A 17,711-nucleotide genomic window follows, 5' to 3' on the forward strand; every position below is an offset into this window, starting at 1 on the left:
GAATATTTGGTGTGTTCACTTTGTTAACTCAACGTTGTTTATTCTTCTCAACCACCCTAGGCAAGGTCAACATCTTAAAGAATTCCATCTTCATTTTTCATGTAACGTCAGGAACAAGGAAAACTTGTTTAAAAGAATAAACTACCAGGGAAAGAAATGGAAGTTTTCATTACTAGAATCCAATAATATTATCTTTATGTTGAATAAGCCTAGGATTTCAAACGATTGTGTGAGTGTGGTTCTTTATATTTTCCCCCTTCTCTCCTGAGGTTTAGGATTAATCTGATTGAGAAGGCTTCCAAAGATATATGCTTCAATTTCCCTGATTTTGGTAAACAAGAGGCTTCTTTAGAGAAGGGATCTATTAGACCCTTAGAGGTAGGATTGATGCCTCGTGACATGTGAAGTTAAAATTTCAAAATGACCCTTTCCCAGCACTAACATAATTGACTTAGAAGGAGGGAAGGATTCCTCACCATGTTTGGCCTGAGGGCCATTACAGTCTCACCATCCCAACATTTTTCACTCAAATGTCCTCAGGAAGGTCATTATTCTAATTCTTCCATGTCTGTGGCTCTGCAGGTTGCCTTGTCTATTATTCATTAAGCTGGTTTCCATCTGACCCTAGCTCAGCCATGAAATCCTTACCTTTTCCAGCTGCTTTTTGTGTCTTGAGAATTACTTTATTAATGACTTTGGCATAAAGGGTAAAGAGGAGCGCCTGAAGGGGACTGAATAATATGAGATGAGTATCGAGAAAGAATCAAGTCCAGGTGATCTAGACCAAGAATCAAAATACATTTATAAAAATAAATGAAATTGCAGTTGATATATCTGGGTAACCATCAGAATCAACTGTGGACCTTTCAAAAAGCTACTTCATGGGCCCCATCCTCGAGATTTGAAAATAGGAGGCATGAGAACTAGTATACATGCTGAAGATAATAAAGCAAAGAGAATAAATTATAATAGTCATTTCTTAATGGAAAGGTCTTCAAATGGGGCCCTTGATTTTTCTTTTAAAATGCACTTTAAAATATAAATAATAGAATTAACAACCATGCACACATTACCCAATTTAAAAATAAAACATTGTAAAGCCGAAACCCCTGGGTACAATTCACATCCCACATTGCACTGCTTCCCCTCACTATCTCCACCCAGAGGCAGTAAGAATGCCATCTGTGTCCTTCCTTCTAAGCCACATATAGATCTACATATTTATAAATTTATTGGGCAGTCTATAAGCAACCTGTTATTGTATTTTATTATTTCCTTCTGTCAATAACTCCTAATCAAAAGTTTGTAACATTTAGGATCTGTTTCAGCTAAAAGGCCCAATTTCAATCAAGGCACACATTATTGTATGGGCTTTCATTCTCCATTCTGTATTTAAGGATGTGGTGTAGTCTAAAACAAATGGTTCCAGAGCACTTTAAGAGGCCAAGGCAGGAGGATCACTTGAGACCAGCCTGGCCAATGCGGTGAAACCCCATCTCTACTAAAAATACAAAAAATAGCTGGATGGGGTGACTCGAGCCTGTAGTCCTAGTTACTCAGGAGGGTGAGGTGGGAGGATTATTTGAACCGGGGAGGCAGAGGTTGTAATAAGCCAAGATCACGCCACTGCACTTTAGCCTTGGTGACAAAGCAAGACTCTGTCTCAAAAAAATAAAAATAAAACAAATGGCTCATCTACTGAGGTTGAATTGGCCACTAATATTTAATCAAAAGTACTGAATCTTTGTCACATGATTAATTGGGCTGCGTTTATTTATTTATTTACAGAATTGACAGTTTAGCCAGCCAATTATTTAGATATCACAGGTTTAAAACTTTGAAATTAGAATGAGCAGATTACATGGAGTTAGAGATTTTTACATTTGATTTCTTAGGCTTCCTAGGCTTGAAACACACATAGCAAAATGGTGAGGCGGAGTAGTGGCTCCTTCAATGATTAGTTACTGAGCACTAGTATCCTATAGCAAAATGACAACAGTGAGTGACTGGCCTTACTACATAAGTAAAGGGAAGAAGCTGACTGAATAATAACGCCTTACATTTAGGTGGTATTTTAGGGTCTACAAAACACTTGCCTTTCACAGGAGGTCTGACTTCACAGTGATTAAGTAGAAATCACAGGCTCTGAGCCTCAGGTGCAAAAGACAGTTTACTGAATCCTATAAAACATTGAACGTCCCTACTATATGTGCCATGTGTTAGCATTACAAATATCAAAATAAATTAAACAGCCAAATATCCACTTTGCTGTATGTCAGGGCCTCTAATTACTAAGGAGATTTGTTTGGTAGTACTAATGAAAAATTAAACACTAAAAGCATATAATTCTGCTATAAATTGACATACAGCAATAAAGCAGCATTTAGGTTAGTTAAGCTTCACCTGTGTAATACAGTTAAACAGGGATTGCCCTCTGGATATTTTTAGATGGAAACCAACATTATTCCAAGCAGAGCAAAATAATACAGATAAATGTGTCGAGGGTGACAAAATATTTACAAAACCTGTGCTTGAGCGTCTTCCACTGTGATTACAGTATACAGAGTATTTTTAGGAACAGCCTGGTCATATGATATAATGAAGAGTTGGAATTTTGGACAGGCTTGGGTTTGAATCCCAATTCCACTATCTGTCAACTGTGCTTTTCCAGTATGTGATTTTACTTCTTTAAACCTCAGTTTCCCTAAGTGTACAATATTAATGCCTACCTTTGCAGGTTGTTGTGAGGACTGACGTAAGAATTATAAAACTAATGGTGAACATGTATTGAGACTTTACTATGTGCCAGGCACTATTTTACAGGGATTTACATGCAGTAATCCACTTTGTCCTCACAACACTCCCAGGAGACAGGATACTCTTAAGACCTCCATTTTCTAAATTTATGAATAAATGTGGGGGCTCAGAAAGGTTATCAGAAAGGCGACAGCTCTGGGTTTGAAACCAGGTAGTCTGGCCCCAGAGTCCTCACTCTTCATCAGTATGCTATAACTTCCCTGCATTTTCTTCTCACCCTCATCCCTACTTCAGGATCTCTCCCATCCCATTCGCCTTAGCTGCCCTTGAGTTCTAATGAACAGGGAAAAAGTAAGTAAGAATGTGAAAATACCAGGGGATTTGGTTAATTTTTCTTTCAGTGCTTTGATCCAAATGGCATCATGCAAATTAAAGTTGGCAAACTAGAAACCGAAACACTCAGTGATTTGATATCTACTTAGGAAAGGGCTTGAGGGTTTAGTAGGAGAGAGGAAGTTTCCCAAAGGAGACAGGCAGGCCCCCAGCCCCTTCTGCTTGGAGAGCTGGGGACTGGGGGTTTTGCCTCAAATCACCAGGAGGGAGCGAGGGAGGGGAAGTCAGAGACATTTACATGCCAGAGGGAAAGGGCTTGGAACCTCAGCACATCTCAAAGGCATCCACTCCCACATGTACACCCTGAGCACTGCAGTTGTTTTTGGTTTACCAACTCAGTCAAATTGGATTCATTCTGAGAGCAGAGATGCAAATCGTAAGGCAATTCTATAAGATAAAAGCTACAGCATCCTGAAGATACCAATTCTTCATGCAGTAAATACATGCATTAGGTATTAACATAGTCAAGGCACCGTTCACCATGGCTGTAATGAAAGGATAAAAGTCCTTTAGCAAATTACATCTCTCTTGAAGTGTCTTTCCAAATGAAAATAATAAGTAACAGTAAAAGAAAATCATTTTCGTCCTCAAGATATGGGTTTCTCTCTTTCTGTACACACCAAATCTTTATTGGTTTGGGTTGAGAGCAGCAGCCCCTACAACTGCTTATCACTCCTTCAGGAAAGCAGCTTCAGAAAACTGAAGTGTCCATCAGAATCACTTGTGGTGTCTGTTAGGACAGAGTCCTAGGCCCCATGCTATAACTAGTGAGTCAGCAAAGTGTGGGGCAGGCAAGTTTCTGTCCTATGACTACCTTCTTTAGGTAACTGTGAAGTATTCTATCAATTCATAACCCCGACTTACTCATGATCATCTACGCATACACCAGAGGCTAAAAATGTTCGGACAGAGAGGACCAGTATTATTTTCCCCAATTAAGAAGGCAGATTTCTGAATTTTCAAGGGGTCATTTTTATAATAAGTTCAAATAAGATATTCAAATAGCACAAGTCATATAATCAGAGTAAAGTTTTCTCAAGAATTTAACCAAAAGGAAGTCATTCATAGCAAGAGAATTCAGTGTATAATAATTAAACGAATTTGGCAGGACCACAAACCACCTCAATGCTAGTTAAATCCTCTGAAAGCCTAGCCGCAACCTATTTTATAGATGAGAAACTGAGATTGAGATCAAGGGTAAGAAACATGTACAAGGTCCCAGGGCCATGATGTGGCAGGGCTGGGATTTGAACTGGGATAGACTGGTCAGATTCTATATCCATGTCCAAATCCTAGCCAATCTCTGCTACATGTACCACCTACTGAACATGAATATGTCAGTTTTTCTCCACCATCACTCAATATAATAGATAGGGTTTCTGCATTCAAAAAAAAACAAGGAAATAGATGTTCACAGAGGCTAAAAGGCTGATCCAAAGGTGCACAGTTAGGAAGTTAATAGGGGCTAATATTCCTAATGGAACCTCTGACTGATGCCAAAGTATGTTAACTACTAGACTTAAGAGATAAAATGTCCTCATTTTCATGAATCTGAAAGATTACCAAATTTTTGGGTGGAAAATGTGTTCTAGAACCACAGAAACTTCTCAGTGAAGAGCTTCCTTTTTATCTCCTTTAATTTTTGAATTATACTTCTATAAATAATTATCTTATTCTTCTAGAGCAATCTAAAAAGTAATTTCTAATATCTCAAAAGTTATTAACAGCTACTTCCCACTGCATTAATACTATAAAATTAAATTTCTAAGTAGAAGATTCAAGTACCATAAACATAGAAGAGTGTAAGCAAGCGTAATCTATAAATAGTTCTTATGGCATTCCAGATTACCTGCCTGGAATAAATCTCTCTTTAATATACCTAAAATGGCCTCCCACCCAAAGATGTACATACCAATTTTTCTAAAAGATAGCTCACATTAAACTTATTAAGCAGCTTCGCTTCTAAAGGAATGAATATGGCCTTAATGGTTTGGTTAGATGGAATTACATTTTGGAACACGATTTGAGAACTTGATTCATGGAAATTTTGCCTTTGTTAGTAACACCTGGAATATAGGAGACTTTTGACAGAGATTCCAGGAATACCCCTGACTGCATGCTGGAATACACATACATATCACCTTCTACTTCATGTTAACTAAAGTTAGAAACTTATGAGATATGTTCCAACAAGCAACAAGCAAAGTTCCATTATCATCATCATTCTCTTCCCCACACAAAATAGCCATAGAAAATACAGGGCATGCTGGGCGCGGTGGCTCACGCCTGTAATCCCAGCACTTTGGGAGGCCGAGACGGGCGGATCACGAGGTCAGGATATCGAGACCATCCTGGCGAACACGGTGAAACCCCGTCTCTACTAAAAAATACAAAAAAACTAGCCGGGCGAGGTGGCGGGCGCCTGTAGTCCCAGCTACTCGGGAGGCTGAGGCAGGAGAATGGCGTAAACCCGGGAGGCGGAGCTTGCAGTGAGCTGAGATCCGCCACTGCACCCCAGCATGGGCGACAGAGCGAGACTCCGTCTCAAAAAAAAAAAAAAAAAAAATACAGGGCAGAAAAAGCCATATCATTTCCTTACCCATTGCCTGGTTCATGGCTCAGACCCCTGTAACACAATACAGATTAACAAGAGAAAAGCCAAACAAATGTATTTAATATAAGTTTTATGTGCCATGGGAGCCTTCAAAAATAAAGACCTAAAGACAACTGTGTATTTTTATGGACAGTCATGCAGAGGTATGATTGGACGATAAAAGAGTATGACTTGACAGTAATAAATTGGGGAAAACTTAGCAAGGCCTATTTGTTCAGATTCTTCTTGGCATGTAAGTAGAGGGCAGAACTCCTCTGGAATGAGGGCCTTATGACCTACTTGCAGGGCTGACAGGTCAGATAATTCTTTTACGGCACACTTGAGGGTAGACAAACGGAAGAAGGTCAGAGAGCGATCTTCCTGCTTCTGTAGTTTTCTCAGTTTCCTTCACCTTAAAATACTCAGTACGCAGAGCTAGCATATTTTGGGGGTAGCACGTCCTGAGACCTATCATAAACAATGACAAAATCCAGGTCCTCACAAGCTTACCTTCTCAAAGAATTAGAGAAAAGACAGAGGTACAGGTGCATAGCCAAACAAATAAAAGACAACGAAGAACACCTTGAGAGAAATCAAATCATGCACCAGGACAGAGAGCAGGGGTTTAAGAGAGCAACTTCAGATGAACGGTCAGGGGGGCTGTTTGGATCTGTATGGTTGAAGATGAAAGAAAAAGATTATTTCTCAAGCCTGCAGGACATCAAACTGCTGCAATAATCACCTTGTGGATGGCAGGGTTCTACCACTTTTAAACCCAAAAAGGAGAGTTAATAATCAATTGTGAAATAAGAGGTCACTTTTTCACTTCGATATTTCCCTTCCCTGACTACAAGTGCCTTACTGAGTAAGCGAGGCCATGCTTGTTCTTTGTAAAGCAGAATTTAAAGCCCCTGAAACAAAAAACCCTACAGTGGTATCATGTTCAAGAGGCTAACTCAGTGGTGTGCCTTCATTAATAATAACAACAGGTGCTCCAGGGGCAAAGACCATTACCGGGCTTATTGCTATTACCACTCAGCATGAGACAAAAATGGTTTAGAACTCAGGGATCAGGCAGAATATCAAGAATGAGACACGGAGGCAAAGATGAAGAGAACAGTCACTGTGCTTTCCATGGCAGGTTGTCAAATGCTGCCTTAAAATGTGCAACTGTGTGAATTTCAAAATATGAAATGCTCAGAGTCTTGAATTGTAGTTTTCACAACTGGACAGCTGAATATTAAAGATGCTGCTTTGTCCCCTAGAGGGGCTGGCTACTGCAAGACTGGCTTCCAGGGGTCATAATTATGTGACCACTGCCACTCAATATTTTATCATCATACAATACTGAGGCTGGCAAATATGTATCATGGGATGTGCTTGTTAATAGTGAAGATTCCCAAGCCCCAGTCACAATATTCTAAATAAGTAGGTTTAGAATAAGACCTGAGAATCAACTTTTTGTTGTTGTTGACTGATATCAAAGTTAATTTTCATGCAGGTGATACAAAGATCACATTTTGAAAAGTAGATTCAACAACTTTAGATATGGATACTTTGTCTAAAGAACAGCTTTGGAACCTTCATTGTTCTCTGGGATTTTACGCCTGTGTGTGTGTGCGTGTGTGTGTGTGTGTGTGTGTGTGTGTGTGTGTGTGTGTATGGTGGTTTTCTTTTAACCACCGTATTCTACAAATGAGTCAAGATATCCCCATTAATTCATATCAGGGGACTTCTGTGATCAGGTTGGAAACAATTGAAAGATATGCAAAACAACATAATCTGCTGATTTAGAAAACAGAATTATTTTTAAAAAATCAACTTAAGCTAAACAATCAGAGTGGTGATAACAATAACCACATTCAACAATTCAAATATAAGTACTATCTGTTAAGAATTAGTCCATCATCATCACCATCAAAGCTAACAAAAACATTACACATTTTGGCCAGATAATTGGGACATTAAAAAGTAATTACTATTGGAGCTACATAATCTATAGCCATAGTTATCAGCTCAGCTAGGCTCACTGCTTATTTGTTTTGTGTGTGTGAGTGTGTGTGTGTGTGTATTAATTTTAGTCAAGAGATAATTCAAATATCATAAAATTCACCATTTTAAGACATACAATTCAGTGGCTTTATTATATTCACAATGTTGCACAACCATCACCACTAAGTCCACAACATTTTCATTACCCTAAAAGAAACCTGTACCCATTAGGAATCATTCCCCATTCCTTCCTTGTCCCAGTCCCTGGCAACCACTAATCTACTTTCTGTCTCTATTCAGAGCCTGTTGTAGAGCAAATATTTTCTACCCCGCTTTAGAATAGCTGAATGAAATTTTGAGATCATATAACCTATCTATTCATATACGTTTCAGCTACGCTCACTATGTACCTATTATCATTCTGTGCATTCCACTTAATACAGTTTGTGCATTCTCCCGTGTCACTAGCTATGCCTCGACAGTATGACTTTCAATGGCTGAAGGAATTCCATCAAACAGATATTGCATAGTGCATCTAACCAATCCGGTATAGTTGGAATTTACATTTGAATACTGAGTTTAAAAAAATCTGGGAACCAAGTTTAAACATTTGTGTTTTGCATTTCAAGAACTGATTTCAAAAACAAGCCACAGGTATTAAATCCTTTCTTTGCATCTGTATATTTAGAGCCTCATATGGAGGTGAGACAGTGGGATAGAGGAAAGCTGAAAGTCTCTGTCTATCACCACACCCTGTGTGTAGAGCAATTAGGAGGCTAGCCCTTTTTTATGATAAGGAATTTGGTGGCTCATATGGTGGCAGTCCCTACATAAACTTTCACTTCTTAGAGGTATTTCCCAGAGATTCTATTTTAAAAGTCCCAGAATAGCTGTGTTAAAGTCCAAAGTAAAGTAAGATCAAAAGGGAACTTACATTTATTTGGCATTGTTTGTGCGGGCATCACCTTATCCACTCACAGCTAGTCTTCGAACCATTAAACTTTATTTCAACAAAGTGTAACATTAACATCCCAGCCTGACTTGCGTCTGACTTCTAGCACCAAAAAGAGCCTTTTCTGTGACTTAGGTGCAGGATCTACCCGTATAGGAATTAGTGTTTGTGTGAAAAGAGCTGAAACCCAGCTTCTGAATCAGCCAGGATTTTATTATTTTATTTTTACTACAGAAGCAGAGACTATCCTAACAAATCCTCCTTTCTTCTCCTAGCACACTTAAAAACCCATCTTTGAGCTCCACTGACTCCATTAGGTTTGAACTTTGGTATTAAGTACATAGGGAGGAAAAGAGTAGGTGTGGGGGTGATGAGGAGAACAGACAGAAGCACAGAGACAGGAAGGAAGTGAGGCAGCTTGATGCTACTGCTGCGGTTATCCCTACACTCAAGAACAATGAAGCAAAAGCAGACTATGTCAAGAAGCAGAGGTGTGTCAAAGACACCCCAGGCTTAGCATGGGGCTGCAAAAACCCACAGGAAGCTCACATGCTATTTCCTAGACACTCCCGCACATGAACCACTTTGACTTCTGTTTCCGGACTCCTTGATTTAGTTTCTGTTTTAGCATTTGCACAATAATAATTTTACTACTAAAAGTAAATGTCTTGTAAACTAATGGGAAACATATTGTTTGGCAGAGTTTATAATGTCAGGATTTATGGCTCTAACACTGAGGGTCTCTCTGACCTCGAAGATAACATAATGAAACAGCAATGTGCTGCAAATGACTCGTTGTGATTTTTTATTAGTTCTCATAATCGCCTCTTATTAATTTGTATGCACATAATAAGCACTCACCTTCACAGTCTGTCCAGCTTCGGGGCCATCCTAGAAGTAGGAAAAAACCAACAGAGGTGAGAATAGATAGATGGTATCTCCTTCTTACTCAGAAATATCACCCATTAATAATTTAGATGCAATTTCATTGTGTGTTAATTTATAGTATTCTCATGGGGACCATTGGCTTCAAATGTGTGGGACTAGACAGTTCTCCATTTCCGCCTGAGAGTGAGAAGTTATGTATAAAAATGATATAAATTATCCAGCAAGCCAACTCCTTGCTACTTTTCATGCTCTTTGCTCTTGGCTATGGTTTTAACTGCATTAAAGGAAGGCTGAAAATGTTTGGGGAGGTGAAGTATCACACCTTTTGGTTATCTTTAGATGTGGTTTAATTAAAGTCTGATTACTTTAAGCTTCTATTCAGGAAATCTGCTATAAACATAAGCCATTAAGCAAGAATATGGGGTATTTCATATGAGAAGAGTCCTCTCTGGCTATTCTGACCTTGGGGGAGACCAATGGTAGTGTTCATTGTAGCTGGACCCTTTTCCCAACCTGGTTCCCTTTCTCTGTTTCTGAAGCTTAGTTGAAAATGAGCAAACTCACCAAGTAACCGGCCATAATAAAAAGCAAAAGCGGATACTCAGTTGGTTGAGATGGCAAAACAAGCAATAGCTCAACAATCAGAAATTCCAAAATAGAATTTGGCTTCTGCAACTTTAGCCAGGTCTGTCTACCTCTACAAGCCTGACTGATGGGGTGAGAACTCCTGCCCTGCTATGGCAAGGATTAAGCGCAACTGTGTATATCAGGGATTTTCAAACTTTGAGTCACAACCTATTAATGGGTCATGAAGTCAACGTAATAGGTTGCAATCAGCATTACAAACAAAATAAATCAGGTGTTTTTGTTGTTGCTGTTGTTGTTGTTTTATACAGGGTCTTACTCAGCTGTCCAGGCCAGAGTGTGGTGGCATGATGGCAGCTCACTGCAGCCTTGACCTTCTGGACTCAAGTGATTCTCCTGCCTCAGCCTCCCGAGGCAGGAGATTAATTACTGATAGGAAATCAATATTCACTGTTACACCATCAGGCATGCACCATCATGCCTAGCTAATTTTTGTATTTTTTTAGGGACAGGGTTTTCCCATGTTGCCCAGGCTAATCTCAAACCCCTGAGCTCAAGAGAGCTGCTGGTCTTAGCCTCCCAAAGTGCTGGGATTACAGGCATGAACCACCGCACCCAGCCAGAAATCAGATCTTAATAGAATAAAAACTATTAGACTGCACAGAATGAGTAAACATTGTTTTGTGAAACTCTGGTTTCCTTTATCAATATAGGCACATGCATATATTTCATATATGTGTGCCGGGGGGACATGCATGATTTTGAAATAAATATATATCTTGCTGTAAGTTACAGTAAAAAAAAAAATAGTTTGACCACATTGCATATACGAAAGTACTCTAGGTGGTAACACAAGTCAGCTCTTACATGTATGGAATTATCTTTCTAGTGAAACATGTTTCATAACCAGCAATGGTCATTTCCTATAAATGTGATTTTTATTCTTGTATCTCACTAAACATTAACAGAGGTTTTCATTCACTGCCTTCGTTTGGCCTCTCCAGGAACACCGTTTGCAACATAAGCTTGATAACCCCCTCTGAGCTGAACTCCCTGCCTAGAGGTGACCCAGATGGTTTGACACACAACACACACACACAAAGCATTTGGGGGAAGTTTAGCTACTCTTAACACAGATACGGCAGCAAAAAAAGAAAGAAAAAAATCTGTTTGAGAAGATGAGCACTTTTAGTCAGAGCCTTTATAACCTGAAAACACTGGCTTTCTTTATCTGGTCTCTTTGAAGCTCTATGGTAGATTGCTGAGGAGAGGAGGAAGAATGACAAACATTCAGTTTAACAGGCTGAGTACAGAATCCCCACATTTTGAAAGTGTGTCTTTCCAAAGGGCAATTACAGAGTCATCCAATTTCAGAGCCATGAAGGACTTTATGCATTGACACCCCAGCCCTTTCCATAGAGGACCTGAAGGAGCTCATGGTATGTTACTACGGATTTACTCAATTCCCTATTGATGACTCACCATGGACATCCTTCTCCCAACCTGAGAAGTGTTGGTTCAACCTCTGCCTAAAAATCCTCAAAATCTCCAGTGACTAGGGATCTGATTTCTTTACTGGTTAGTAGGCCACACCCAACCAGTCAATCTAGCTTCTAACTAATCTGTGATCAACCTCTGCAGCTTGAATTAAAGACAGACAAAAGGTAAGGCCCAACCTAAGCTGTATATCACTGCCACCCTGGAATTAGAGCAGGGCTTTGTCCATGCAGTGCTCAAAAATTAGTTACCATGGAATGAAAATGATTTCTCCAGTCCCAGTTCCAGTAAGCAATCTGGAATGTCTGAATGTCCATTAAATCACTTATCCATTACTCCCACCTGCTTGGTAAAGAAGCCTCAGACATCACCTTGGATGCTATTCCATGGTCCATCTTGGGGCCGATGGACAGTAGGGCTGCCCTGCATTAATAACATCTTTTTTCGGCTGCTACATAAAATACAAACAATCACGTCTGCCTTCCTGGTGAGATGTCAGGAGGAGCAAGCCCAATGTCGGGATTTGAAAAGGAAGAAAAATAATTTCTGAGTAATCTGTACACTCACCTGCATGGAAAAGGTGAGAGAGGTCCCATGGAAATGTTTTTCCACCACTGTCCCAACTCTCTGGGTCACCTGAAACAAATCAGCCACTTCATCAGGTCGCAGGTCACGGAAGCGCTCCACTGGCCGCAGTGGGCACACGAGGACATCTGTAGCAAGGTCTGTTAAGGTCCATGCTGCTGGCTTTGTGTAGTGTTCTAACCAAGCAGTTTATACCCACAGGATTGAATCTTCTTGGACCAGGGCCTGAACTCTCAAAGACTAAGGAATGAAGAAACAGATATTTACCATCCACTGAACTCCAAAGAGTTCAAAGAGAGCTTCCATACATGGATAATTACACTTTGAAGGAGAAGCTGTGGTACACAGAAGAATTTCTCGCAAAAGAAAGGGACATATGTGTACAGAGAGACTCAAGTGTATGGTGAGATAATTATGCCAGGAGACCAGATCTATTCTAGACCATTATCTCTTGACCCCTATTCTAAAGCTGTGTCCGCTTCAGCTGCCAAAGGCACTAGGTTGAAGAAGCAACTGGAATATCCACTTGGTTTCTCTAGGTAGAACATGGTGATAAATTTTTAATTTAAATTATCTCTTTAGAGAAATAAGAGAACTATGCAATGAACATACAAAAGTAGATGTTTATTTTATTTTTAAAAGAGTGTAGACATTCTGAAAATGTATAGTGAACTTTATCCATAACTAAGAAATGTGTCATGTGGTTAAGCAATTTATGACAAGAGTTCCTTAGACTGATTTTTTTTCTAGAATCCAAAAGAAGACATTTGAAGTTAAATCATGAAAGAAACAGCTTGTCTCGTTATTCAAATAAAACATTCTTAATGCATTCTGCAAGTTAGACAAGACAACATATTTACATTACTGTTCTCAGCAACATATAAGATCTAGAGAAAAAAAGGATAGAAATTTGATTAATTACTGATAGGAAATCAATATTCACTGTTACACCATCAGTAACATTTCAGTTACTATACACATATGTATGCACATGTGTGTCTATACATGCACTATATAGATATAAAAAATATTTGTTTAGTTTTTAGATACTAACAAGAGAAACAAACTCTTGTACGTTTTTCTGTTTCTTTTTTCTTGTTGTTTTAAGACACCATGTTCCTGCCTGGAGCTAAGCAGCTAAGGGGCATAATAAAACCATAATTCTGCAATTGCTAGTCTCACTAGAATATCAACCCCATTCCACTATTGGTAGAACTCAGAGCCCAAGGGGAAACACACTGAGCTCAGCTGGTCAGGCCTGATTTCCATAAGAGAGAGGGGAAAAGAAAGAAGAAACTGATTAATTTTGCTCATAATCAGGAAATTCATGTCAATGGTAAACTATGAAAAGAAGCATTTTTAAAATCGGAGTTCATTTCTCAAGAGAGGAGTAGGGAGGCCTTCACCCACAGGGCATCTGATACTTAAAAAGATAATTATCCATCTTTGGCAGGCCTGCTTTATTATCATGAGTCAATGAACCATTTAGAAATGAAGAATTTCCTTTCATTTCCTTTGAGCAGATTGCCAGCCTCCACTCCCACAGAGTTGCTTTTTCTGTGTTAAAAGGGACCCTTCCCCATATGCGCCCTCCCTGCTTTAAATTACACCCTCCCTTAGGCCTGGCTTCACCAAACCACAGCAAGGGTGACAACCATGCAAGCTTACAACGAAGTCCGTAAGTGCTGTATTAGGCTATGTTCACACACAGCAACTCAGTGGGGAAGGAAGACATTTCACTTAAACAATGGCTTACTGTGAAAATTGATGGAATGAATCAGACAACCTATGCATCTAATGTAAATTTAGTAATATCAATGACATCCAAAAGTTTTTTTTTCCAATGCCATAAAAAAATCTTATTATTTGCCAGTTTTGCTTGTTTGCATGTTGCTCCTAGAAAAACAACTCAGGGAAAGCGAATTAATTTGAAGAACAGCAGATAGTTTTTGTAATTCTAATGCCACTTTTTATATGCCAATTGTTTTAAAATAATACCACAGATGCAATATAATTTAATCTGGAGCCTCTTAAGCTTTGTTAATGGGTAAATTCCATATTATACATAGGCTATAAGGACACATTTACTTCTGGGTCCTGTTTGCCTGGGATTATCACCTCTGTCAAGATTTCTTAGCCAACATGTAGGATAACCTTCAAAGACTTAAACTTAATATATTGAATTGAATAAATGTTTTATCCAGTACATATCATGTGTGAAAACTTGTGGAGCTGGTTACCACTTCTCCCTATAATCTAGAGAGATTTTTTTAGTAGTAATATTTTTTAAAGGAAGCGAAGGTCAATAGTTATAACTTAGGTTGTATAGTTGACAAGGAGATTTCTCACAGTAGATGAAAACCAAAGGCAACCTCTTAGAGCAGATGAGATTTAAACTGGACTTTAAAAATCGGGGAGTGATTTAGCCAGTGGATTGGGCTGGCAACCTACTCACTCATCCATCCCAACACTGCAGTCTCCTCTCAGTCCATGATCTATGCTGGGACTTAGGATGCTAAGGTGACCAGGACAGAGTAGCTGACCTTGAGGAGTTCACATTGTAATGTCCCAAACTGCCATGCAGTGCAAACAGATCATTACAACATAGAGAGATGAATGCTATCGGTAGAAATCAGTATAGAATACTGTGGGAGCACAGAGGAGGTCAGATCTAACTCTGCCTCAGGGTGTTAGATAAACTTTTCCATCTCATCCTACATTTTGCCTTTTAAAGTAGAACCATTTCTCCACACCTAGACCAAAATTTGTCCTTAAAAATGGTCTAGCAACTTAAGGTTAGCTTCAAAGACAGTTGTTAAGCATTCCTCCTTTGGCCCAAATCACCATTTCACTTTTGTACATACTCTTACTTACTCAATCTTTCCAACAAACCCATAAATTATTAATACTATCGTAATTCCCATGTTGAAGATGAATTATAAGCAATAATTTCTTTGGGAAAATTAGAAACTTGCCACACCAGCACACTCAAAATGAGATTAAAACTAGAATTCAACTCAAGTCTGTCTGATTCTAAAGTTCACATTATTAATGATAGTGCTGTGATGTCATGCTTTTTAGAGCTTTCATGACTCCATTTCTGCCTAGCCTCTTATTAAAACTGTGCCCTGCATTCCCTAGAGTCACTCTGTTCATAGAAGGGAACCACTGTTTCCATTAAATAGAAGGCTATGATGCAAACATGCTAAAGGCATAAGAAACACCTAACCTTGGAAAAAGAAAGCATATGAGACCTACAATCCCACACTGAAAGGAGGCCTGAGCACTAGGCAGTGAATACGCCTTCATCCTAACAGGGAATTGTAAGAAGATCAAAAATGAGAGTACCAACTTGCCTGAGCTGGAGGAAGTAAAGAGGGATACAAAGCTGGTATTTTGGCCCTTCTTCATCCTGACTTTCAGTTGCTTCAAGATAACTTGGGCTCCATCATGGGCCAGACTCCTGAGACAGTTTAGGTACTGCAGCCTCTATCACTGGGTCAGGTTGTCAGACACACTGAATCCATTGCTTGTTGGACAGTCTAATTACTGAGAATTATGGATCTTTTCACAACACATGATTCATATCACAAGAGACTACCAGAAACTTGGCAATCCTTTCTTTTTGTTTTCCCTCTTCCTCTCTTCCTCTTCATGCTTACCACCAGCCCAGAACTGACTATCTCTATCTTTTTGAACATAAATACGTTAGGTGTTTTTGCTGCATTAAAGTGGTGTGACCACATGCCAAGCCCTATGCTGAACTGTTGCTGACACACTGCCAACTCAGAATACACACAATGAAAGAAAGAAATATTTGCATTAGTCAGGTGCCTAGAGCTGGTGTGGTTTACTGTTTGCAAATATGACCACAAGAATCCCTCCCGTCCTACAGGCTGTTTTGCTATGTGGCTTTACCCCTCTTTCCATCAAGAGTTGCAGTCTATTTGCCCTCCCCTTGAGCGCTTGTCTTACTTTGTGTTTGTGTTGCTATAAAAGAATACCTGAAGCTGGGTAGTGTATAAAGAAAAGGGGTTTATCTGGCTCACAGTTCTGAAGGCTGTCCAAGAAGCATGATGCTGGCTTCTGAATTTGGTGGAAGCCTCAAGATGCTTCCATTAATGGCTGAAGTGGAAGGGGAAATGGTTTGCAGAGATCAGATGGTGAGAAAGGAGGCAAGAGAGATGGGAGGGAGGTGTCAGACCCTTTTCAACAACCAGCTCTTCTGGGAACTAATAGAGCAGTAGAGAGTTCACTGGTTACCACAAAGATGTTATCAAGTGATTCATGAAAGATCTGCCCCCAAACACTTCCCATTAGACCCTATCTTCAACATCAGGGATCAAATTTCAACATGAGGTTTGGAGGGTCAAATATCCAATCTACAGCAGTGTTGCTGTGTGACTTTCCAACGTTAGGCCTTAAGTGACCTTGAAACCTCTGATTATTGCTCTCTTGGAAGCCTGAGACCAACATGCTATAAAAAATGCCAGCTAGCCTACTAAGTGGCAACATGAAGAACTAAGGCACCTCAGCTGTCAGAGAGGTGCCTTACTGTCAGAGATCATTTCAGACCTTCTAGACTCAGGAGAGCCACTGACTGACTTCCAGTTTCTGTATCACTTATCTACTGCTGCATAATAAACTACCCCACATCATAGAGGCTTAAAACAACATTGATTGGCCAGGCGCAGTGACTCACGCCTGTAATCCTAGCACTTTGGGAGGCCAAAGTGGGCAGATCACCTGAGGTCAGGAGTTCAAGACCAGCCTGGCCAACATGGTGAAACGCCATCTCTACTAAAAATACAAAAAAATTAGCTGGGCATGGTGGCAGGCATCTGTAATTCCAGCTACTCAGGAGGCAGAGACAGGAGAATCCCTTGAACCTGGGAGGTGGCGGCTGCAGTGAGCTGAGTTCATGCCATTGTACTCTAGCCTGGGTGACAAAAGCAAAACTCTGTCTCAAATCAACAGCAACAACAAACCAACATTGATAGGTTTTACTACCATAAGTCTATGGATGGTTTTTGCTGAGGGTCTCACCTGGACTCACTCATGCAACTGCTTTCAGATGGAAGGTAGGGTGGAGCCTGGGCTCAGCTGGATCCACTAGACCCTTCACTCTACATGCTCTTCCATCCCAATAGATGCAAAATCTCTGAAGTTGCTTAAGGCTTACATTGTCCCAAATTTTATTGGTCAAAGAAAATCACAAGCCAACCCAGATTCAAGGTAGAGATATTCTGTCTTCTAACAAGAGCAGTGGAAAGATGACAGTCAAAAGGGGTATGGACACTGGGAAGTTCCAAGGATGTTTAAAAATTAACAGGGGCCCAAGGTATCTTGGCTGTCCTAGTGAGTAAATACAGGATGGCATTTTAGAGTTGAGATGTTCTTTTCTTTTTTTTTTTTTTTGAGACGGAGTTTTGCTCTTGTTGCCCAGGCTGGAGTGTAATGGCACAATCT

At 39.8% G+C, this 17,711-nt stretch overlaps 1 protein-coding gene across 21 annotated transcripts in view; it reads right to left on the reverse strand.

Annotated features, from left to right (window-relative positions):
• FHIT (fragile histidine triad diadenosine triphosphatase) overlaps positions 1-17,711 on the reverse strand; it is a 1,490,910-nt gene that overhangs the window by 251,055 nt on the left and 1,222,144 nt on the right. For 20 of the 21 annotated variants that reach the window (XM_015130517.3, XM_077990313.1, XM_077990314.1 and 17 more), the window contains 2 exon segments: positions 12,225-12,370; positions 9,549-9,578 (listed from right to left, as the gene is read on the reverse strand). In XM_015130517.3, the coding sequence (XP_014986003.1) occupies positions 9,549-9,578; positions 12,225-12,370 (176 nt within the window). 21 annotated transcript variants of the gene reach the window in all.

The sequence above is a fragment of the Macaca mulatta genome, chromosome 2 (assembly GCF_049350105.2).
Source record: "Macaca mulatta isolate MMU2019108-1 chromosome 2, T2T-MMU8v2.0, whole genome shotgun sequence".
NCBI lineage: Eukaryota > Metazoa > Chordata > Mammalia > Primates > Cercopithecidae > Macaca > Macaca mulatta.